Source organism: Ptychodera flava, unplaced genomic scaffold, assembly GCF_041260155.1.
Source record: "Ptychodera flava strain L36383 unplaced genomic scaffold, AS_Pfla_20210202 Scaffold_67__1_contigs__length_642179_pilon, whole genome shotgun sequence".
Lineage (NCBI taxonomy): Eukaryota > Metazoa > Hemichordata > Enteropneusta > Ptychoderidae > Ptychodera > Ptychodera flava.
In genome coordinates, this window is record NW_027248389.1 from 577,095 (window position 1) to 602,026 (window position 24,932).

General features: G+C 43.1%; 2 protein-coding genes across 2 annotated transcripts; both read left to right on the forward strand.

Moving 5' to 3' along the window:
- Window positions 1-2,202: 2,202 nt before the first annotated feature.
- On the forward strand, window positions 2,203-18,414 carry LOC139128760 (E3 ubiquitin-protein ligase DTX3L-like). Its single transcript, XM_070694487.1, has 3 exons — window positions 2,203-3,020; window positions 16,309-16,526; window positions 17,554-18,414. Exons 1-3 carry the CDS (start codon window positions 2,604-2,606, stop codon window positions 17,621-17,623), a joined length of 705 nt encoding a protein of 234 aa, XP_070550588.1. The 5' UTR covers window positions 2,203-2,603; the 3' UTR covers window positions 17,624-18,414.
- Window positions 3,604-6,826, forward strand: LOC139128757 (mucin-7-like). The gene is made up of 2 exons (XM_070694483.1): window positions 3,604-4,195; window positions 6,393-6,826. Exons 1-2 carry the CDS (start codon window positions 3,604-3,606, stop codon window positions 6,824-6,826), a joined length of 1,026 nt encoding a protein of 341 aa, XP_070550584.1.
- Window positions 18,415-24,932: the final 6,518 nt, after the last annotated feature.

The window sequence follows — 24,932 nt, forward strand, 5'->3', positions numbered from 1 at the left end:
ATGGGTATCTGTCCGGCGTACACTGTCAGTATGTATGTATGTATGTATGTATGTATGTATGTATGTATGTATGTATGTATGTCCGTTTGTGAGGCATCCGTCCACTCAAATATCTTGAGAACTGCAGTACTTACTGATTTGTAAGCTGATGTTTGGGCGCGGCTGCCTCCCCCTTGAAATGTGCCCTGCAATTTTATTTAAACAAAACTCACGAAACAATTTGAACGGTTAGGAATTGTCTTCGCTTTGAATACATTTTGGGACATCACGTCTATACCTAGGTCAACGGTGTTTTTTGCCTTCTTCTGGTAAGTTCTGGACATTTTGCTCAGACGATTTGCTATTGATGATGCATACTTTTAGGACTCTGATGAAAGTTAGTTTATTAATCAAATTACCCTTCTTAGATAGTGTGTAAATAAAATGAAACTTAAATAACTTGTTAGGCAATTGCAAAGACTTACTTAGTTGCAACTTCAATCATATATCAACAGCCATAAGGAATACATTAACAGGGCAACATATTTATTTCATTTTAATGACGCAAACCCATGACATTTCATATACTCAATCTTCATACCTAAATTAGTAAGCTAGTAAACCAATGATGGCCTTTGATGGAGATTCACAACTTTAAAATTACAAATCACCGTGCCTTAGGCTGTAAGGACAACAATTGCGCCGATACACATCACAAAATACATTTGCTGGCCCGATGAGGCATTAACATTACGGTATATTTGCTGTGTTTGATGATCATAAAAAAACAAAGCCTCAAGATTGTGTCGATTATAAGATTTTGTCACTTATTTGCACGATGATCATGCAAATAAGCGGAAAATGCTCCTTATAGACACAATCATTGTGCAAATACGTAAGAAAAACTGCGTATCTGCATTTTTTTTGTCTATTCACACGATCATCGTGTCAGTAAGCATTTTTTATTTCTATTCACACGATGATCATGTCGATAGGCGCCACTGATCATATATACTAGAGCCGGTAGTGGGCATCAAAATTCAGTGGGATGGCACACTTTCCGTGTATGCCTGTGGGAGGGCAATTACGAACAGCTCTTCTTTCCCCTACAAATTTTAGGTCAAGGTCAAATACATGAAAAATCGGTATACCAGCCTTCGAAAAATGTAGTGTGATGGTTTTGTAAAATAACGAAATTTACAAGTTCGCTGCACCTAAGATTAATAGTCAAGTTCACTCCACATAGCACTTACCAATCAGCTATACCAGTACATTATGGATTATACCCAATCTCTATTACACCTGCCTAAAGTTGGGTTTATTGCTGAAGTGTTATTGATGTGTAACAATTTATTCTTCATTTTACAGGAATTCATGGAATTGATAGGCAACATAAGACTTGATCATCTGCCACTACCAATGAGTGCTGTGATAACCAGCCTTAATAGCAGCAGTTGCAAATGGGGAATGAAAAAGCACAAGGACAAAATGCTGTTGATGGTGAAAGGATATTTAAACCAACTTATTCAAGTCAATGATAATTTGGTTGCTATGTTAGGTAGATATCAAGTACCGGTAGGTAGTGCTATTGCAGCGAATTTAAGTGATCACAGTGGTAACAAAAAAATTGAATACCAAGGTAAGGCTACTCAGAGCAGCCTTGCAGATAGCGAAAGTAATCTGTCAGATTTACACCAAGGTAGATCTCAGAATGTGTCTAAAAATGTTGGCAGTAGAGAGTCACTATGTCATTTACACTCCACAGAGCCTGCAAAAGAGTGTCAGGAAAATGTTGCTACAGTTGTAAATCTTTCTCAAAATGAGAGTGAAAGAGATGGCATGCACACTTTGGAAACCACTGATAAGAGGTTTCAGAAAAAGGAGGTCTTTGGCTCAGGTGAAGCTAAACTTAAAATCATGAAGGACAGCAGCAGCAATGTGAGTGGTAATAATAGAAATATTGATGTTTCATCCAAAAATATGAAACCTGTAAATTCAAATGAAGCTATGGTTCAATTTCATCAGAATAATGCCCCTGAATTATGGGATCGGGACAAAAATTTGGACTATGAGAAACATAATGATGTATCTAATAGTCCAAAATGTGAAATTGATAAAGCAACCAAAAAAGCTACAGTAGGGGAAGATATGTTAACTTTTATTTTCCATGTCCATAGAGAAAGTCTGAGAAGTATTGAAAAGAAAAATCATGTAAAATTTGAATGGAAGGAGGGTCATGATGTTGTCATAAAACCAACAAAGGGTAATGGCCAATGCACTGAGCAAAACGTAGAAGATGCATATGAAGTGTTTGTTTCATTTGTGCAAAGCCTTCATACCAAGATGATATCCAAGGAGATAGACTTAAAGGGAAAAGACCTATTTCCTACAAGAATCAGTCAAGCTATCAAAGCAACCCAAGCCACCAATGACAAAATTCATATAATTGATAGCAATGAGCAAGTCAAAATATTAGGTGAGGCAAGTGAGGTGAAGTTTGCCACAGAGACATTCTGCAATCACCTTGTGTAAACATTTCCCAAGCTTGTCATGGGGGACGGAAAAAGGAAAAAGGTGCAGGTTTGAATAAACCTGACATAAAACAGTTTAGTAAAGGACAGGCTATGCATACAGAAAAACTTAACTCTGAAGCTACCGGTGGACTGTTTGATTCATCTTCCAAAGGCAGCTGTAACAGTCATGGGGCCATCCCCAAGTCAAGTCCAAGGACATCTGGCACTGATGATAAAACTGACAGAAGTAAGGATCTAACAGAAAACATATGTTCTATCTGCGTTGATGATATTGAAGACCCAAAGGAATTAGCATGCAAGCATACATTCTGTAAAGCTTGCATTGATCAATCGGAGAAGATCAGAGGTCAAACCTGTCCAGTCTGCAAACAGATATTCGGTGTGCTAATAGGAGACATGCCTGAAGGAAAAATGACTCATAGAGTGGAAAAAATTCTAAGTCTTCCAGGGTTTTCAAAATGTGGCAGCATCATAATCACATACTACTTTCCATCAGGATATCAAAAGGTAAGTTTGGACTTTTGTTGAGACATTTCCACAGTATATACTGATATCACAACAACAGTGTTTTCTAATGAATTGGTAACTTGCAATGACTGATATTGGTAACATAGAGAAAAATGTTGTCATGTTGTCACTGACAATCGGATCCACATGACTTGTTAGTGGGTGATTATGGCTTGCTATAATCATTGTTAACGTCTGGAGGACACGGGGGAAGGGTTTAGACTATTGTATGGGTCACCATGCGTCACCTACCTTACACTTCTAGATGCATTTGAGACGTAACCTAATCTACCAACCGCCCCGATTACCGTTATCTCAACAAATTACATCACCCTTTCCACGTCATTATCCATGCGCACATCAGTGTGTTCAAAGCTATATTTCGTCCATTTCAATCTCTGCCACGCTCAAGTTCACATCGCAAAATTCGCCATGCCAAAATCGAAGAAAACCAAGGGCCGCGCCTGCGCCGGGCGGCCACCCGTACATCGACGAGGACAAAGCGCGACGCCCAGCACACCTCGACAAATTCCTACTCCAGCCAGTACCGACGGAAACCACACCAACCAACCCTGCCGTCGACATGCCGACAACAGCCGCAGCGACAGCCGACCCAAGTATATCAGACCACATCGCCAAACTGATAGAAACCGGCATTGCAAGCGCCATTGACTCAATCCGACGTGAACTACGGCAGCCAGATACCAGCAACGACACAGCAACGGCGCCCATCCCGACGTCCAACTTGCAAGTCCAGCCAACTGATACAGCCGTTGGTGCACTATCACCTGCCTCAGTCGTCGTCGCTGGGCCGGCGACGCTCACCGCTCCGTCCAGCTCGCTACCTACCCAAGGCAACCCAAGTAATCATTCCGCTAATCACGTTAATGAATACCCACCCACCATCACAGCTACCCCACCCGCCTTGACCACCAGCGGTGGCGCTGCACACATCCGGGATAACTCCCCCGCTAGCGGCGCACCTCATAACAACAACACGAGCAATATGGCCGCGCCCTACAGTCAACTCGCCCAGCCAGCTGGTCACAACGCAACGCCATGGCGCCCACCGCCTAGAGCCGGACCAACGGGCAATACTTCAGCAGCAATACCCCCAGCCGACCTGCTCCTGCCGTACGTCGACCAGTCAACACTCAACGCCTTGGCTAACCTCGGTAAGTTCATCGAATTTGGTGACTTGCACCCTGATGCCCTAGCCCCCAACTCATCCCAGGCTACCAAGACACAAGTAGCTTTTGACCCAGACAACTGTGGCGTCGCCACGTTCACAACCGAGGTGAAGCGGAAAGCCATCGACAACTTTGACACCTGGTTACAGTGCTTCCTCGTCTTTCCTCCTATCGTACATTCTACTACTCACATTTGGCGATCCCATGGCCAACTACCTTCGTTTCCTCGCCTCCAAAGCTGCTGCCTACAAGCCGGAGGCCTGGCTAGCCTATGACAAACACTTCCGCCTCAACGCTTCCCGCTACCCAGATAGGGCCAACTGGAGCCAGCCAAACCAAGACCTCAACTTCCAGTACTTCCAAAACCAGCCACACCTCCTGCGTCCTTCCTGCTTCGGCTGTGGCCAACATGGTCATGTGAAGACTGATTGCCCAAACCGACGCAGCAGCACCACCAACCCGTTCTACTGGGAGAGCCCAGCGAACAAGAAACAGTCTGACCAACCTCCGGTTTGTCGTTCTTTCAACCGAGGCACATGCAAGACACCCTGTAACTATGGCAGACTACACAAGTGCTCCGTGTGTAACGCGACTGACCACGGTGCTCAGCAACACCACCAACGCATCAAATCAGAGACCCCCAGCCCTTTCGAGGGAGCGACCGTCCACACAGCGACAATCGCAACGCTCCCGTACAGCCGACAACGCCAATCAACCTCACTAAGCTCTCAGCTGCCCTGTACGACCAACCGCACAAACAATTCACAACCAGTCTCATCCACGACCTCACTTATGTTGCCGACATCGGCTTCAGTGGAAGCCGCGCACCACGCTACACTCGCAACGCCCAGTCAGCAATGATCGATCCTGATGCCGTCATCTCTGCCATAACAAAAGAACTGCATCTCAGCCACACAGTTGGCCCATTTGCCGTGCCACCTCTGCCAAACTTCGTTGTAAACTCGCTTGGACCTCGGCCTAAAAAATCAGGCGGCCACCGCATAATAATGGACATATCCCAACCACGAAATGATAGTGTCAACCACTACATCAACAAGGAAGACTACACCCTCACCTACTCCCGCGTTGACAATGCCGTCGCATATTACAGAGACTTGGCCAATGTGAACTCATCACAAAAGTGGACATTAAGCACGCGTTCCGACTGTGCCCGGTACGGAAAGCGGACTGGCACCTCCTCGGCTTTAAATGACAAGGACTGTTCTTCTTCGATCTTGTGCTCCCCTTTGGCCTTCGCTCTGCACCGTTCTTATTCAACCGCCTTGCCGAAACACTCCTCTGGATCGTCAAAAACAGAGCAAACACTCAGGACTTACTGCACTACCTGGACTACTACTTTGGCGCTGGCCCCCCAACTCTCCGCGATGCCAGTACCTCCTCGACACCATGCTCAACACATGCCGCGACCTCGCGATACCCATCGCCCCAGAAAAAGTCAAAGGCCCATCACCCACCATGACGTTCCTTGGCATCACGTTGGACACACTTACAATGACACTATGCTTACCCGACGACAAGCTACAGGACCTGCTTCAAACACTTCCCACTTGGCTCCACCGACACTCATGCACTAAACGGGAGTTGCTATCCCTCATCGGCACCTCAGTTTTGCATGCAAGTGCATTCCCGCCGGTCGCATCTTCCTCCGCCGCATGATTGACTTAAGCACAACCGTACGCAAGTTGCGCGACACGATCACACTATCTGACGCTTTCCGCCTTGACGCGAAATGGTGGTGCGACTTCCTACCGACATGGAACGGCACGGCCTCATTCCTCGATACAAAGTGGACCCTCTCTCGCGACCTTGACCTCTACACCGACGCCTCGGGCACTGTAGGCTCCGGTGGCTACCACGCTGGGCATTGGTTCACCGTTGCATGGCCTGACTCTCTCCAAGCCTCAATCGAATGGAAGGAGATGTACCCAATACTAGTCGTTTGTTCAATTTGGGGGCATCGTTGGCATGGCCGCCGAGTGCTGTTTCATTGCGTCAATCAAACCGTCGTGCACATCTGGAAAAAAGGCACTACAAGATGCCCTGACATCATGCAACTAGTAAGGAGCATCTTTATGAGGCAGCCAAAGGAAATTTCCATGTCATGATCGCCCACGTCAGTGGAATTGATAACTCAATTGCTGATGCACTTTCTCGTTTACAGATGGAGAGGTTCCGAGCATTGGTGCCCGAAGCGGATGCCGGCCACACACCTGTACCAACGCGACTATGTCCATCCCGCTTGCTACACAACAACTGACGGAACTAGCAACTGCCTACATCCATAACAGTGTGGCCGGGAACACGCGACGCACATACCAGGTAGGACAAAAGTGTTACATGGATTTCTGCTCGTCACACGGACTAGCAACCTTACCTGTCACGATCAGGACAGCCATACTCTTCGTTACGAACCTGGCAAATCGAGGACTAGCATATCGAACCATTAAGGTGTACCTAGCCGGGGTGATGCATCACCACGTTGAGCGCGGGTATGCCGACAACGTAACAACGCACGCTCTCCCTGCAACGAACACTGCAAGGGATCAGGAGAAGCATTGGAGAAGTGCGCCGGCCACGACTACCAATCACCATTGACCTGCTCCGTCGCCTCAAGGAATGCCTGCGTCAGCATGCCGACATGTGCAGCAACGACAAGCTCATGGTATGGGCAAGCTTCACGCTGGCATTCTACGGCTTTCTGAGGGTAAGCGAGTTCACCGCTCGATCACCTACGGAATTCGACGTAAACGCCACATTACTCGCCCGGGACATTGTGTTAACGGACGTGATCGAAATCAGGATAAAGTCATCAAAGACTGACCCGTACGCGCGTGGGCACACCATCCGTATTGCTCCGACCGGGACCTCTGTGTGTGCGGTCCGCTCCTATTGGAAATATACCGGGAACCGCGGATACATGTGCCCTGAAGAACCGGCGTTCCAATTCGCGGACGGCACATTGCTTACGCGACAAAGACTGAACCTATGCCTGCGGGAACTGCTTACCCAGGCAGGGATTTCGATGCTAAAATGTACGCGACACATAGTTTCCGCAGTGGTGCAGTGCCACAACTGCTGCCGAAGCCGGCTTGCCTGACTGGCTCATAAAGACACTGGGCAGATGGCGGAGTGACGCCTACCAGATCTACATCAAGACGCCACGGGAGACCCTTGACGTAGTGCCGAAGGCACTCGCGACACGCCAGCAATTCGATATAGGACTCAGTTCGCGGTGGACAATGCCAACGTTGTAATATCACTATACAAACTGTAGAGACACGAAATGTAGGAACAATGAACATGTATAAGGAGACGTTTCCCAGTGGCACATGGTCACCACGGGGGGGGGGGGGGGGGGGGGGGGGACTGCATTGCGGCCGCACTGCGGCCATGCATGTCTGCAACTTTGCCGTAATTTGGGGGGTACTGTCATGGGCCTGTAGTGGGCGCCCGGTAGCACGTTGCCTGACGCACAGTGCCAGGAGTCTGGTACCGCCGTCCAGGCCGCCATGACGCCTTGACGCCCCCGCCGTGACGGTACATACATAACCCCGGATTTCGGCCAAACACTTGCCTCCGTGTCGTTTCTTTGCGTTAATGGGTGATTATGGCTAATAGCTATAATCATTGTTAATGTCTGGAGGGACACGGGGGGAAGGGTTTAGACTATTGTATGGGTCACCATGCGTCACCTACCTTACACTTCTAGATGCATTTGAGACGTAACCTAATCTACCAACCGCCCCGATTACCGTTATCTCAACAAATTACATCACCCTTTCCACGTCATTATCCATGCGCACATCAGTGTGTTCAAAGCTATATTTCGTCCATTTCAACCTCTGCCACGCTCAAGTTCACATCGCAAAATTCCCGCCCACCCTCCGCAAAAAAGAAAAAAAAAAAAAAAAAAAAGTGCCTCGCTGCAGGGTAGCAGCTCACAATAAAAGAATATTGTATTCCACTAATTTGATGGCTTTTTTCACAATAAAGTTCCAGGGGGGCACTTTCTCGTTTACAGATGGAGAGGTTCCGAGCATTGGTGCCCGAAGCGGATGCCGGCCACACACCTGTACCAACGCGACTATGTCCATCCCGCTTGCTACACAACAACTGACGGAACTAGCAACTGCCTACATCCATAACAGTGTGGCCGGGAACACGCGACGCACATACCAGGTAGGACAAAAGTGTTACATGGATTTCTGCTCGTCACACGGACTAGCAACCTTACCTGTCACGATCAGGACAGCCATACTCTTCGTTACGAACCTGGCAAATCGAGGACTAGCATATCGAACCATTAAGGTGTACCTAGCCGGGGTGATGCATCACCACGTTGAGCGCGGGTATGCCGACAACGTAACAACGCACGCTCTCCTGCAACGAACACTGCAAGGGATCAGGAGAAGCATTGGAGAAGTGCGCCGGCCACGACTACCAATCACCATTGACCTGCTCCGTCGCCTCAAGGAATGCCTGCGTCAGCGTGCCGACATGTGCAGCAACGACAAGCTCATGGTATGGGCAAGCTTCACGCTGGCATTCTACGGCTTTCTGAGGGTAAGCGAGTTCACCGCTCGATCACCTACGGAATTCGACGTAAACGCCACATTACTCGCCCGGGACATTGTGTTAACGGACGTGATCGAAATCAGGATAAAGTCATCAAAGACTGACCCGTACGCGCGTGGGCACACCATCCGTATTGCTCCGACCGGGACCTCTGTGTGTGCGGTCCGCTCCTATTGGAAATATACCGGGAACCGCGGATACATGTGCCCTGAAGAACCGGCGTTCCAATTCGCGGACGGCACATGGCTTACGCGACAAAGACTGAACCTATGCCTGCGGGAACTGCTTACCCAGGCAGGGATTTCCGATGCTAAAATGTACGCGACACATAGTTTCCGCAGTGGTGCAGTGCCACAACTGCTGCCGAAGCCGGCTTGCCTGACTGGCTCATAAAGACACTGGGCAGATGGCGGAGTGACGCCTACCAGATCTACATCAAGACGCCACGGGAGACCTTGACGTAGTGCCGAAGGCACTCGCGACACGCCAGCAATTCGATATAGGACTCAGTTCGCGGTGGACAATGCCAACGTTGTAATATCACTATACAAACTGTAGAGACACGAAATGTAGGAACAATGAACATGTATAAGGAGACGTTTCCCAGTGGCACATGGTCACCACGGGGGGGGGGGGGGGGGGGGGACTGCATTGCGGCCGCACTGCGGCCATGCATGTCTGCAACTTTGCCGTAATTTGGGGGGTACTGTCATGGGCCTGTAGTGGGCGCCCGGTAGCACGTTGCCTGACGCACAGTGCCAGGAGTCTGGTACCGCCGTCCAGGCCGCCATGACGCCTTGACGCCCCCGCCGTGACGGTACATACATAACCCCGGATTTCGGCCAAACACTTGCCTCCGTGTCGTTTCTTTGCGTTAATGGGTGATTATGGCTTAATAGCTATAATCATTGTTAATGTCTGGAGGGACACGGGGGGAAGGGTTTAGACTATTGTATGGGTCACCATGCGTCACCTACCTTACACTTCTAGATGCATTTGAGACGTAACCTAATCTACCAACCGCCCCGATTACCGTTATCTCAACAAATTACATCACCCTTTCCACGTCATTATCCATGCGCACATCAGTGTGTTCAAAGCTATATTTCGTCCATTTCAACCTCTGCCACGCTCAAGTTCACATCGCAAAATTCCCACCCACCCTCCGCAAAAAAAAAAAAAAAAAAAAAAAAAAAAGTGCCTCGCTGCAGGGGAGCAGCTCACAATAAAAGACTATTGTATTCCACTAATTTGATGGCTTTTTCACAATAAAGTTCCAGGGGGGCACTTTCTCGTTTACAGATGGAGAGGTTCCGAGCATTGGTGCCCGAAGCGGATGCCGGCCACACACCTGTACCAACGCGACTATGTCCATCCCGCTTGCTACACAACAACTGACGGAACTAGCAACTGCCTACATCCATAACAGTGTGGCCGGGAACACGCGACGCACATACCAGGTAGGACAAAAGTGTTACATGGATTTCTGCTCGTCACACGGACTAGCAACCTTACCTGTCACGATCAGGACAGCCATACTCTTCGTTACGACCTGGCAAATAGAGGACTAGCATATCGAACCATTAAGGTGTACCTAGCCGGGGTGATGCATCACCACGTTGAGCGCGGGTATGCCGACAACGTAACAACGCACGCTCTCCTGCAACGAACACTGCAAGGGATCAGGAGAAGCATTGGAGAAGTGCGCCGGCCACGACTACCAATCACCATTGACCTGCTCCGTCGCCTCAAGGAATGCCTGCGTCAGCGTGCCGACATGTGCAGCAACGACAAGCTCATGGTATGGGCAAGCTTCACGCTGGCATTCTACGGCTTTCTGAGGGTAAGCGAGTTCACCGCTCGATCACCTACGGAATTCGACGTAAACGCCACATTACTCGCCCGGGACATTGTGTTAACGGACGTGATCGAAATCAGGATAAAGTCATCAAAGACTGACCCGTACGCGCGTGGGCACACCATCCGTATTGCTCCGACCGGGACCTCTGTGTGTGCGGTCCGCTCCTATTGGAAATATACCGGGAACCGCGGATACATGTGCCCTGAAGAACCGGCGTTCCAATTCGCGGACGGCACATTGCTTACGCGACAAAGACTGAACCTATGCCTGCGGGAACTGCTTACCCAGGCAGGGATTTCCGATGCTAAAATGTACGCGACGTAGTGCCGAAGGCACTCGCGACACGCCAGCAATTCGATATAGGACTCAGTTCGCGGTGGACAATGCCAACGTTGTAATATCACTATACAAACTGTAGAGACACGAAATGTAGGAACAATGAACATGTATAAGGAGACGTTTCCCAGTGGCACATGGTCACCACGGGGGGGGGGGGGGGGACTGCATTGCGGCCGCACTGCGGCCATGCATGTCTGCAACTTTGCCGTAATTTGGGGGGTACTGTCATGGGCCTGTAGTGGGCGCCCGGTAGCACGTTGCCTGACGCACAGTGCCAGGAGTCTGGTACCGCCGTCCAGGCCGCCATGACGCCTTGACGCCCCCGCCGTGACGGTACATACATAACCCCGGATTTCGGCCAAACACTTGCCTCCGTGTCGTTTTCTTTGCGTTAATGGGTGATTATGGCTTAATAGCTATAATCATTGTTAATGTCTGGAGGGACACGGGGGGAAGGGTTTAGACTATTGTATGGGTCACCATGCGTCACCTACCTTACACTTCTAGATGCATTTGAGACGTAACCTAATCTACCAACCGCCCCGATTACCGTTATCTCAACAAATTACATCACCCTTTCCACGTCATTATCCATGCGCACATCAGTGTGTTCAAAGCTATATTTCGTCCATTTCAATCTCTGCCACGCTCAAGTTCACATCGCAAAATTCCCACCCACCCTCCGCCAAAAAAAAAAAAAAAAAAAAAAAAAAAAAAGTGCCTCGCTGCAGGGTAGCAGCTCACAATAAAAGACTATTGTATTCCACTAATTTGATGGCTTTTTCACAATAAAGTTCCAGGGGGGCACTTTCTCGTTTACAGATGGAGAGGTTCCGAGCATTGGTGCCCGAAGCGGATGCCGGCCACACACCTGTACCAACGCGACTATGTCCATCCCGCTTGCTACACAACAACTGACGGAACTAGCAACTGCCTACATCCATAACAGTGTGGCCGGGAACACGCGACGCACATACCAGGTAGGACAAAAGTGTTACATGGATTTCTGCTCGTCACACGGACTAGCAACCTTACCTGTCACGATCAGGACAGCCATACTCTTCGTTACGAACCTGGCAAATCGAGGACTAGCATATCGAACCATTAAGGTGTACCTAGCCGGGGTGATGCATCACCACGTTGAGCGCGGGTATGCCGACAACGTAACAACGCACGCTCTCCTGCAACGAACACTGCAAGGGATCAGGAGAAGCATGGAGAAGTGCGCCGGCCACGACTACCAATCACCATTGACCTGCTCCGTCGCCTCAAGGAATGCCTGCGTCAGCATGCCGACATGTGCAGCAACGACAAGCTCATGGTATGGGCAAGCTTCACGCTGGCATTCTACGGCTTTCTGAGGGTAAGCGAGTTCACCGCTCGATCACCTACGGAATTCGACGTAAACGCCACATTACTCGCCCGGGACATTGTGTTAACGGACGTGATCGAAATCAGGATAAAGTCATCAAAGACTGACCCGTACGCGCGTGGGCACACCATCCGTATTGCTCCGACCGGGACCTCTGTGTGTGCGGTCCGCTCCTATTGGAAATATACCGGGAACCGCGGATACATGTGCCCTGAAGAACCGGCGTTCCAATTCGCGGACGGCACATGGCTTACGCGACAAAGACTGAACCTATGCCTGCGGGAACTGCTTACCCAGGCAGGGATTTCCGATGCTAAAATGTACGCGACGTAGTGCCGAAGGCACTCGCGACACGCCAGCAATTCGATATAGGACTCAGTTCGCGGTGGACAATGCCAACGTTGTAATATCACTATACAAACTGTAGAGACACGAAATGTAGGAACAATGAACATGTATAAGGAGACGTTTCCCAGTGGCACATGGTCACCACGGGGGGGGGGGGGGGGACTGCATTGCGGCCGCACTGCGGCCATGCATGTCTGCAACTTTGCCGTAATTTGGGGGGTACTGTCATGGGCCTGTAGTGGGCGCCCGGTAGCACGTTGCCTGACGCACAGTGCCAGGAGTCTGGTACCGCCGTCCAGGCCGCCATGACGCCTTGACGCCCCGCCGTGACGGTACATACATAACCCCGGATTTCGGCCAAACACTTGCCTCCGTGTCGTTTCTTTGCGTTAATGGGTGATTATGGCTTAATAGCTATAATCATTGTTAATGTCTGGAGGGACACGGGGGGAAGGGTTTAGACTATTGTATGGGTCACCATGCGTCACCTACCTTACACTTCTAGATGCATTTGAGACGTAACCTAATCTACCAACCGCCCCGATTACCGTTATCTCAACAAATTACATCACCCTTTCCACGTCATTATCCATGCGCACATCAGTGTGTTCAAAGCTATATTTCGTTCATTTCAATCTCTGCCACGCTCAAGTTCACATCGCAAAATTCCCACCCACCCTCCGCAAAAAAAAAAAAAAAAAAAAAAAAAGTGCCTCGCTGCAGGGTAGCAGCTCACAATAAAAGAATATTGTATTCCACTAATTTGATGGCTTTTTCACAATAAAGTTCCAGGGGGGTACTGTCATGGGCCTGTAGTGGGCGCGCGGTAGCATGTTGCCTGACGCACGGTGCCAGGAGTCTGGTACCGCCGTCCAGGCCGCCATGACGCCTTGACGCCCCCGCCGTGACGGTACATACATAACCCCGGATTTCGGCCAAACACTTGCCTCCGTGTCGTTTCTTTGCGTTAATGCCAATATATATATATATATATATATATATATATATATATATATATATATTATACGGTAAAAAATGATAACAAGTAGAACACAGCTCCTTACGAAAAAGTCCTATAGGACCCAAATGGGATTGACAGTGGTCCAATAGGCGTACCACAGGAATGGTGTAGGACCAGGCTTGTCCTATAGGAATGATGATTGTAAGTCCTATTGGACAATCCCATTGTAAATGAAATTCCAATAGGAACTTTGTGGGACGATGCTTGTCCTATGGGTACAATTTCTGAATGTCCTACAGGACAATCCTTTTGTAAATGACATTCAAATAGGATTTATTCAATTCTTTCAGAATCATTAGCTTTTGCCGTTGTTCTGACAAAATTATTCTTACCGTTCTCTGAGAGCAAAATATTTTGCAAATTAATTTGCAATTAATCTTTGGACTGGTACTAAAGGAAACATGGTTTGTAAAAATGTCACATTTTGCTATTTCTAAAATTAAATGAAAAAAAATATACAAGCAAGCAAAATACATAAATAAATAAACACTTAAATCAATAAAATAAATCAATAAATAGGCCCAGCAATTAAGTTTACATGCTGGCTCATGCATACATATAAGTAACACACAGTTACAATATCATTGAGTTTCCACAGACTGAGGACTATTACAACTACCAGCACTTCAAATTCATAAATGAGAATCAATATCACCTCATTATCTTATCTATGTCTGATCAACACATATTTTGTACACCTTTCTAAAGTCCTATTAGACTGTCCTATTGGAAAACCTAAGCCCAGAATGCATTTGGGCGGCTGCAGTGCATTATGGGCTAGCATCATCAAAACAAGATGGCCGCTGCAGAACAGACAAAAGGCAGTTGTAGCTCTGAAAAATGACTGTGTGGCAGCATAACCGGGTGTTGTACAGCTTTTATATCACTGTAGTACAGCAAAGTTAGGTAGGACAGATTATTATATGTCAGTGTTTTCCTTTTGAAGACTGAATAGTTACGGAAATAGCCAGGTTTACAATAGTCCTTTGTCTACTTGCCTGCTCATGATCAGTGTATGCCCATTGTGTGACTTCTAGCTTGTTGACTATGGCATTTCAGTCCACACAAAGAATATAAACAGGAGTGAAGTTTAAAGCCAAGGTAGTAATGTAGTTAATGATTGGATACATATGGTCCAAAATGCATTGATATTTATGTGAGACAAAGGAGCAATGGAACAATGGGGTTGGACCCCCTGTTACATAACAAACAGGAAGTTGATATCTCAATGATTGCTGCTCATGTATTGCCATCATGAAACCTGAATTCTTTCTATGCTGATAGAGCTCATTTGGCTATTGAATTATTAAAATTATGATACTGAAAATTGAATGTTTTGTGTCATAACTTTTGGATACATTACATAGCAGCATCAAATGAACTTATCACCTAAAACAAGAGCCATATAAAACTGCAACTCAAAAATTTCATGAAGGCAGAAATATGTAATATGCTTCTGTAGTCTCAGCTATAATAGTCCAATTAGATAATTGTTACATACAGCTTTGTATAATATTTTATACTTCTCTTCAATTTCCTGTCATTCTTTCTGATTATAGAAATAAAGTTTCTTTGTTCAAAAGTATATCCATTGCAAGTTCTTCTTTGCTCCCTAATGAACGTTGAAATACCCGCTATATAGCTTGTCTTCTTAGCGTCTGTATGTGTAAAATGCAAATTGTTATTGTTTACATTTTAATTCTAGTCCAGACCAGAATTCATTTCTCAACAATAACAATGTCTACACATGTACAAGCTGAGTTCAATGGAACGTTATAATGTTCCAATTGGTTTACCATAGGACTGTCTAATAGGACATATTATTATTAGACTACCATAGGACTGTCTAATAGGACATGTCTAATGTTCCTATTGGACTACTATGGGACAGTCTCATAGGACAGGTGTCGCATTCCTATTGGACTACTATGGGACTGTCTCATAGGACAGGTGTCGCATTCCTATTGGACTACTATGGGACTGTCTCATAGGACAGGTGTCGCATTCCTATTGGACTACTATGGGACTGTCTCATAGGACATTGTCTCAAAATACTATTGGACAATCCTATCAGACTGATTCCTATTGGAGTCCAATAGGACTTTTTTGTAAGGGAGGACTTGGCGTTACTCAGAGTTTCACGCTACATGTGCTCTCTGTAGCGATCATATATATATATATATATATATAATATATATATATATATATATATATATATATATATATATATATATATATATATATATATATATATATATATATATATATATATATATATATATATATATATATCTCTTTGTATATGGCACAATATGGCACAGCACAATCATACAGCCCATGTAGGTTTTTGTTTGTTTGTATGTGTGGGGTAGGACTATTGCTTTAAACTAAACATGATGATGGTAGCAATATATTCCCCAATTTTCGATATTGATGTCGAGTAAATTGTCTGGTGTTATAAAAAATGAATCACTCCTCTATGCAAAAAATTCAGAAAATTATCGAATGAGAAACAAAACAGCAGGTTACTACAAATCAAACATTTTCACACACTATTTCAGGAAGAGCATCCAAACCCTGGAAAGTGGTACACTGGTACAACTCGAACTGCATATCTACCTAACAATGCTGAAGGTCAGGAAGTCTTGAAACTGTTGAAGATTGCCTTTGACCGCCGACTCACTTTCACAATCGGTAGATCAGTTACAAGTGGTTTAACAGATATGGTGACTTGGAATGATATCCATCACAAGACAAACATGTATGGTGGACCTACAGGGTAAGGTCAACCGATTGTCAGACCTGCATCACACAGTTAATCGACTCCCAAACTTGGCATTGAAAACTAAAGTCAAATTAAATGCATGTAAGCATCTTGAATATGTGTCATTGTCATTAGACTCGTGTCCATCTGGTTTGATCAGAATTGTCCCCAGCATTTCAGGTTAGTTTAAGCTGCAACAATTAACTTTTAACTTCAATAAAGTGCAGACAAGGTAAACAATGCTGCATGAGGCCTCTTATCAATATGTTTCAGACATAATGTAACTCAACACATTCATGCATTGCATTGCATTATTTTGTGTATATCTACGGTATATAGATTTTTGGACAAATTTCATTGCTAGAGTGCTACTTGTGGGCAATTAATATTTTTCTAAGGTCAGAGGATACTCTTTATGTTACAAAATACGTGCACTTTAGCTGTTTCTCCATTCTTTATTTCTCTCTTTTTAAGGCACCTCAAGTCAGGGCCTTCTTCATAGTAATTATTGGTATTTTCATATCTACTTGTATGCAGCCAAACCGTATTCAAAGTTCAATTTTTCTTAGCTAATGTATGTTGGTAAGTGACAGAACAATATATGTCACAGAAGTTTAGGATGACCTTTACCCATCATTGCTTATTACGCTGCATCCAGAAAAAGATCTAGAGTCGACTTACCATTTAGCAGGATATGGCATTCCTTTTGTACCCTTTAATCTCAGGCCTTCTTCCATGATTGGGAGCCATTTTAACTTTTTGAAAATCTAATTTTAGACTAAATGCACTTCTGTAGATGAGATTAGTTAGTAGGAAACTCAGATTTGTTCCTCAATGTTTAGCTTTGCTGTCAGTGAAGGGAAGCTTATCACATTGGTGGTTGTCTGTCAACTTTTTGCATTACAAGCCTCTTGTTCAAGCCACCAGTTCAACTGCTTTTGGGCCCCATTTACTGGAGAGACAGAATTATTGGGCACAAATAGAACTTTGTTTCTACCAATTAAATTGGTTTTTTTGATTTTTTATAAATTTTTGATTACAGGTTTGGTTATCCTGACCCTGATTATCTCAAAAGAGTCAAAGAAGAGCTTGCTGCTAAAGGTGTGAAATGATAGAGACATTTAAAGTCAATCAGTTGCCTTTATCCCGTTTTATACCCAGTCTTCTTTGGATGGAGGCAAAAAGTGTGATTTGAAGTATAAAATAACTTTCATAATGACTTACAGCCAACTTGCCTACTGTGGTATGTTTGACTATACAATTTAACATCCTATGCTTGTAAGAACAAATGGCCTATGTTGTTTGTGATTAAATGTTTGTGAACAAATTGAATTACTGAATTGTCGAGAGTTATTTAGCTATACTTTAATACTAGAAAATACTCTTTTTAGGAATCCAATAATTTTCGATGCAGACTTTAAATGTCTCCTTGAGACAAATTAAGTAAGAGCACATGAATAAATTTGAAACTATACAATCATCTGGAGATTTGTGTTTAAACATGATCATTTGACTGCAAGATTGCCAATGAATATTTTCCGGAGCCATTCAGACTAGACCCTCAATCAGTTCTTTAGATTCGAGTACTCAGATACAAAATTACTTATGTGAGCATGACTGTTTCTTTTCAAAACAATTTAACATAACAGTTTCGTCAGGAAATATTTTCATATCTTGAATCATTACTTGTATGGTAGTCCAAACAAGAGACTAAAACCCTGAGAGCCGGTGACCATTTGTCCAACGTGAGAAGGGCAAATGGTCTCCTACCTCAAGGGTACATATAGTCCCTTGTTTGGGCTATAATGTTTTTATTACATGCCTCTCCTATGTAATTTTCACTCAAAATGTTTGTGTTTACATGCAAATGGCAATCATATACTTTATTCCCAGGATAAACGAAAATCACTAAAAAGTAGAATGATTTTCTTCATTGAATTGGATGAATACATTGAAATAGCTGTTATGCAATCTATCTATTTTTGGTGCATGATTTTCAAAGATCTGGCTGTCCAATGTAAAACGTATTATTTAATCATTTTGAAATCCCAAAGTTGTCAAATTGAACATGGTTATTGGTCACTTTCAATCAGATAATGACTAAGCAGCATGCTACATCATCAACAAGTTAGCATTGAATCCTTTGAGGTGCGCAGCGATCAATATGAGGCATGTAGTAAGGTCAGATGTGATCAAACATTGTTTGCTTGAGCTCCTATATTCAGAGTTCTTTCAATCAGTGTTTGTTCAAGGACAACACACAATTGTACCCATTGAACATACATGTATCAATTTGTTTTGTACAGTCATCACCATGGTTGCAATGCTGTGCTTTCTTCACAATATCTCAGTGTTTCCAGCACTAAACGTAAAGGTATTTGTAATTAGTTTCACATCAACTGACATGAGGGCCAGAAAAAGAAAGAATTACCACAGCACTGTGATGTGACACTTAATAAATGCATTCATTCTTTTGATGTGCATGTTATCAAGTTATATCATTTCAAATTATGATGCTTGGTGGCCATGAGTTTTCATTAAATTACAAATACTAGTAAAAGTATCAAAGGTCACTGAGGAAAAGTAATGCCATAGATCTTGTTACAAAATCACTAGCACCTCTACAGGAAAAATAGTAACTCCTCTTTACATCCACTGTAAAGTGGAAACAAAAAGCTCTCCCTTGTGACAATGGTTTTATAGTAACTAAGATTGAAATTTGTTTATACATTTCTTATCACATTTATCTGTGTATATATGCACCCATGCTATATAGATGGAGCATGTACTTTCCTTTAGAAATTTGGGAACCATGCACTCATCTGTCCCTACATGTATAGAATTGACTTCAGCCAACGTGTTGGCCATTGTATGTAAATGACTGAGGTATTAACCCAATTGACACTGACAAGTACCTTTTTATCCAATACATTTCTTGCCTTGCGGTCAAATGTGGGAAATCAAGTCAAAAACAAGCAATCTTAGTGTAGAAATGTGACTTATTTCTGCTATAAATGCAATGCTATGACTGATGTGAGGTAAAGCACAGGTCTGTGCTAACACTGTAATGCAGCACTGTATTGGCCATAGAAATGTGTTCTTAGAGTCTTTATTGACAGAAAGGGCCACCAAATACACCAAAGGCAAAATCAGGGTGAGAGCTTGCTGGAATATTACCTTGCTTTTGAAATTGTATAATTGCTCTATTACCATTGTTAAATGAACACATAAATTTCATGATAATACATCTTTGGAATGTCATTTTGGGGGGATCTTGCTTCTACAATAAAATTGTATTTTCTTTTTTTAGTTCAGAAAAGTAGATAATGTGACTTTTATGAAGTTTGAAAAGTATGTTTTCAGAAGTAGAGGAATTTAGACAAATTTTTTTTGCTTTTGGTGAAGGATTTACAGTATTTATAAATATCTTTTATTTTTTGGCACCCAGGTACTTCATGAATCTCTGTAAGGAGCAATGTAATTGTCAGATCTGTATATCTGTCTTTTATTTGAAACTTTCAGTTGTGTATAAAAAATTTTGCTGTTAGAAGTCTAATTCAAAAGTTCCTTCAGGGTCAGATTAGATTGGGTCTTTTACCGATGTAAAACACTTTAAATATGATTATGTAAATAATACTTAAGTTACGCTATATGCATGCACAAAACAACCAATTGTTATGATTTAAGATTGCCCTAATTAGCGTGCATTGGAACAATAAATGGAACTTTTGGTAATATTTTCATTTTTTTGTCCTAGAAAATATATTTTTCTGGTGAATTGTATTAAAATACAAAGTATTAGCTTTGCAAATTTGATGTGTCGTGTATGACAATCTACAATGTTATTGTTGACAAGTGAATTGTTGTACAATAAACATTTGTCAATGATAATGTGAGACCTTGTATACATATATGCTGTACTGAGAGTTTCACAGTGAGCATCTTAACATGATTAGAACAGTAGAGCAAGAAACTCTTTTTGAGGCGAAACATGATACAGGCAAATGGTCTGAAAGTATACAATCAACAGCAGACTGAAAAATCATAAGTGTATTAGAGGAGAAGTCATGTGTCAATATAGCTGTAAATGAGTGAAATTGTAAGATATTTCAACTAGGTCATACATACACTTATTTGTGGTTGTTTACAATATTGTGATATGATTTCTTTTCCTTGTGATAACGAAACTAACATTTTCTCTGCAATGTAACTAGAAACATGATTTAAATAGAGTTTTTTTAACCAGTTTTATGTAAATGAGAGCAGTTTTAACTAAGCTAAACAAACTTTGACATAAATTCTTCAGCTTTGCTTTCATTTGAGTGTGTATCCATCTTATGGAACAAATTACAACCAAAAGCTACCTGGCGTACTTTGATTTAATCAAAGTGAAGTCATCTTCGTAACTTTAAGTGAATGGTTTCATGAAATTTTACCATTGAAACTTTAAGATTATCAGTATATGTAACCTAGTGTATGAGTCTATACTTCCTGTTTTCAACATGTAAGATTTTAGTTACGTATGTTCAATTACAATTGTCTGGCAATCAATTTATCTGTTTGTGTCTCTTATTTTGTCTGAGTGTCCATCCCTTGACCTTAATCTTGTAAGATGGTGGTAAGAATGCCATGCGTGTTTATCTCAGATTTATGAAATATTGTCTCTGCTACCATATACATTCAAAGTGATTGACATAAAACTCATATTGTTTATTAAGTTCAGCATTCTATCACTGAACACAAATAGGTTACCATAATATCACATAAGGGCTGAGTCTATAGCTCGATCCCACAGAGTAAGATTGGCAATGCATTCATAGTATTTTTATTTGATAAAAAAGAATTGTTTTAGGATACTCTTCTTCATCACAGGAGGCATTGATGGCCAAGCTTGCTAAGTGTACAGTAGGGACAACTGTACAGCAAAGCGAAGCGCCCCATTATTGGGCAAGGAACAAGTTTACTCATAGTTTAGGCTCATGCTTAGGCTCATACAGCAGCTTGCTGAGCCTGGAAACCAGCATACTTCACACTATCAAACCTGGTGACACTTGACACACAAGTCATGATGGTTGCATCCTAAACGGAAATATATTGATGGGTTTCTATTTCAAATTTTAAAGTTGTCTTAGTAACTTAGTAAATTTATCGACTGCAAACCTTGATGGAAGTAAAAATTATTAACGCTGTGACTGTGAGAAGCATTGTGGATTGCAATGGTGGTGACTTTACTGTCAAGAATTTAATTCTTACCATACAGCAGTGATGCAATGGGTCATCATTGAGCCCCTTAGCGGCCCACTGCACAAGCTCATAAGATCAACAATTGCAAGAAATTATTCTAAACAAGTGATATAAATAGCTGTCATACCCTCCCCCACATAACTTTCACTGAAAATAGCAATAAATAGATTGCTGCAAAGCACCTCAAAAGAATCATGTCATGACAAACATTCATAATAGAAGTCAAACAAATTGAAGGTATCGTGAGGACTCAATAGACAAAAAGTGGCCCAAAATACTAATAATTGTTGATTAAAGGGAAATGTAAGTAATGAAGAAATAAGCAAAAAAATTACTGATTTTGATTTGTTGCATTTAATATCAAGGGTATCCCTGGGTAGTAACATCAAATGCAAAAGTCATCATACAAAAGAATTTTCTGACCAAAATTGAGAAATTATGCATTGTTTAAAATAGTCATCATGTGAGCAAAACTGAATGAGATTATTCCTCGAAGGCAGTGCAAACCAAATATGATTGCTATCAGACTTACAGTTTGAGAGAAGATTTTTGAAGGAAATGAACCAAATAAGTTCTCAAAAACTCTGCTTGTGCAAATATTGTGTGAATTATCTTATCTTATCTTCATAAAGTCATCCCTTATAAGTTAACATATCGCATTTACCAAGATGTAAGACCAATTAGGGGAAACTGTGTTTTGACACAATTGAGCATTGTAGTTCCAAACTTTTCAATGCAAATTGCATTATCATTTGAATTTACTGAATGAGTCAAAGAGCAAAATATGGGTAAGAACTTTAATCAAATTTTCTTATGCAAATGTTATTCTAATTAAATTAAACCCAAGTAGCTGCATGTAAATTTTGAAAGCTGTGAGACCAGCACTATCAAATCAGATGTTTCACAAAATTGAGAAGACTAGTTTCAAAAATTTGCATAATGTGTAATTTCCTTATTTTTTGAACAAATCCAAGTTATGCCTTTCAGAGTGACTTCCAGTAAAATCTGAAAGTTTCTGGGCTGCACTTTTAAGAATGAAATGAGAAGTTGACAGAGGACACAACATGCCAGTCAACCTACATGTTAAGATCTGCTGCACTTACAGCAAAGCTAAAATTCTAATAACAAAACTTTAAAGGTTTCATGAAGCACTGTCAGTAAGAGTTAATAAAATGATCACACCATGTATTTTTGGTTCAAGTAAAAATAAATTGCCCAATGTATGCTGATAATCTTCGATTGATTTCTGAATCAAAAGCTGGCTAGCAAAGCTGTCTTGATAAACTGCGTGGGTTTTATTCTGATTGAAAATTATCTGTTAACACAAAGAAAACTAAAGTTATTGTGTTTAATAAAAGTAACCATCTTATGGAAGGAGTTATGCTCAACTAGTACCTAAAATGGAGTGGTTCTTGATTTGATTTGGTGAGAGAGTACAGTTACCTGGGGTTTTTCATCACTCCAAATGATAAAATCAAAGCAATTTTCGTGACCTTAAAGGCAATGAAAGCTCCTTAGTAGCATTAGGCGAGAAAAAAAAATTATCTGTTCAACGGGCCCGACCGACCCATATTTGGACGACTCCACATTTTTCTTTTTTTCCCCCAAAATCTTACGAATCTGAAGAAACGCGGAGATGTTATTCAGTGAATATCTGTCTGTAAGATGAATGACCTTCACATTTTCGATGACATTGACTTGAGTGAGATTGACACAGGCTATGATTTGAAGAGTAAAGGTGGAAGCGCATCACAAACATTTGGTCAAGGTGAAGGGCAGGGTTAATACACCGTGGAAAATAAACTATTACGCAACGTGTTCCGTATAGCTTAGACACTCTGTACTGTATTGTTTCACCGGCGTTTATTTCACGTCTGAGTGGTTGTACAGTCTATATTTCTAGGGTTCCTATTTTCAGTGTTCCTTGAAAATTCTTTATTGTTCTTTGAGTCATCACTCGTTCCGATTTTCGTCATGGCTTTTCTCCTATCGAACGTGTGATTGTAAACAGCAGTTCTCACTGCAGGACGGACATTATTTGTGTTTCCATTGTCGAGAATGCACAAGGAGTCAACCTTGTGACATTTGTTTGACTTGGGCACAGGACGAATGGTCTAATTTCGCTCCATCGCTCGACGACGTCACCCCGGACATCCTCAGGGCTGACCCGTCAGTTTCTGAGTCGCGAGTTTTGGTTGGAATGCACCGTGCTCATATGAAATTTAGCACCGTTAGATTCAGGTGCCACCAACGAATCTGTTCGTGCAAAAAGGTGTTCGTGCGAAGTTTTTCAACGGGCGGCAGATTTCAAAACTAATCAGCGGGCGGGGAGAAAATATCGATATTTACTAGGGGGGGGGGGAAGAAATTTCATTACTTTCAGCGGACGGGGAGAAAATTTTTGACAGTGGGCACCGGACAATACCACAGAGAAACATATAGACAGAGTGGCAACACTTGCATACCTTTTGTTCCATGGTCGTCTCGGTAGACTATTGCTTTTCATATTAAAATGAGCTTCAAAGGTGTTAAACTTTTGGAGGCTTTGTTTGTGGTTGATAATTGCACGAGATTATGCGAAAAATACGACGAGATGGCATCGTACTGCCAGTCGCGTAGCAACCATAGTAACTTTGTGAGCTCTCAGGCCAGAAAACACTGCTTCACGCCAATCAAACATAACACGCCAGCAGTTTCATAAACATGTCCTTCCTTGACGCACGTGTAAAAGACGGTATGACTGACCGTAAACATTGAGTAAAACCAGACAGTATCGATAAAAGACTTTCAAATTAGGTTCAAATGCACTCATTATATATTCATAAAAATATGAGAGGAATTTTTAAAATGGTAAAACTCATTTTCCTGAAGCTCAAAACACTCCCGTTTTCGCCAGCACGTCAATTCTGCTCAGCACCACACGACAACAACAACACAAACTTTGCCGAACATACTTTCGCTTAACAATTGGCGAAAATCCGAAAATTACCGAAGGATTCATGGTCGGCACTCTTCGGAAAAGAGAGGCGAGAGCAACCTGAGGCGAGGCGAACATGGATGGGGTTACGTAACCGCTTCACGCCTTAAACAATACCCGTTGCCACTCTATCTATCTTTCTCTATGACAATACGTAGAGGGAGGGGAAAGCGGCGAGCTTGAATGTTGTGGGGAGTGTG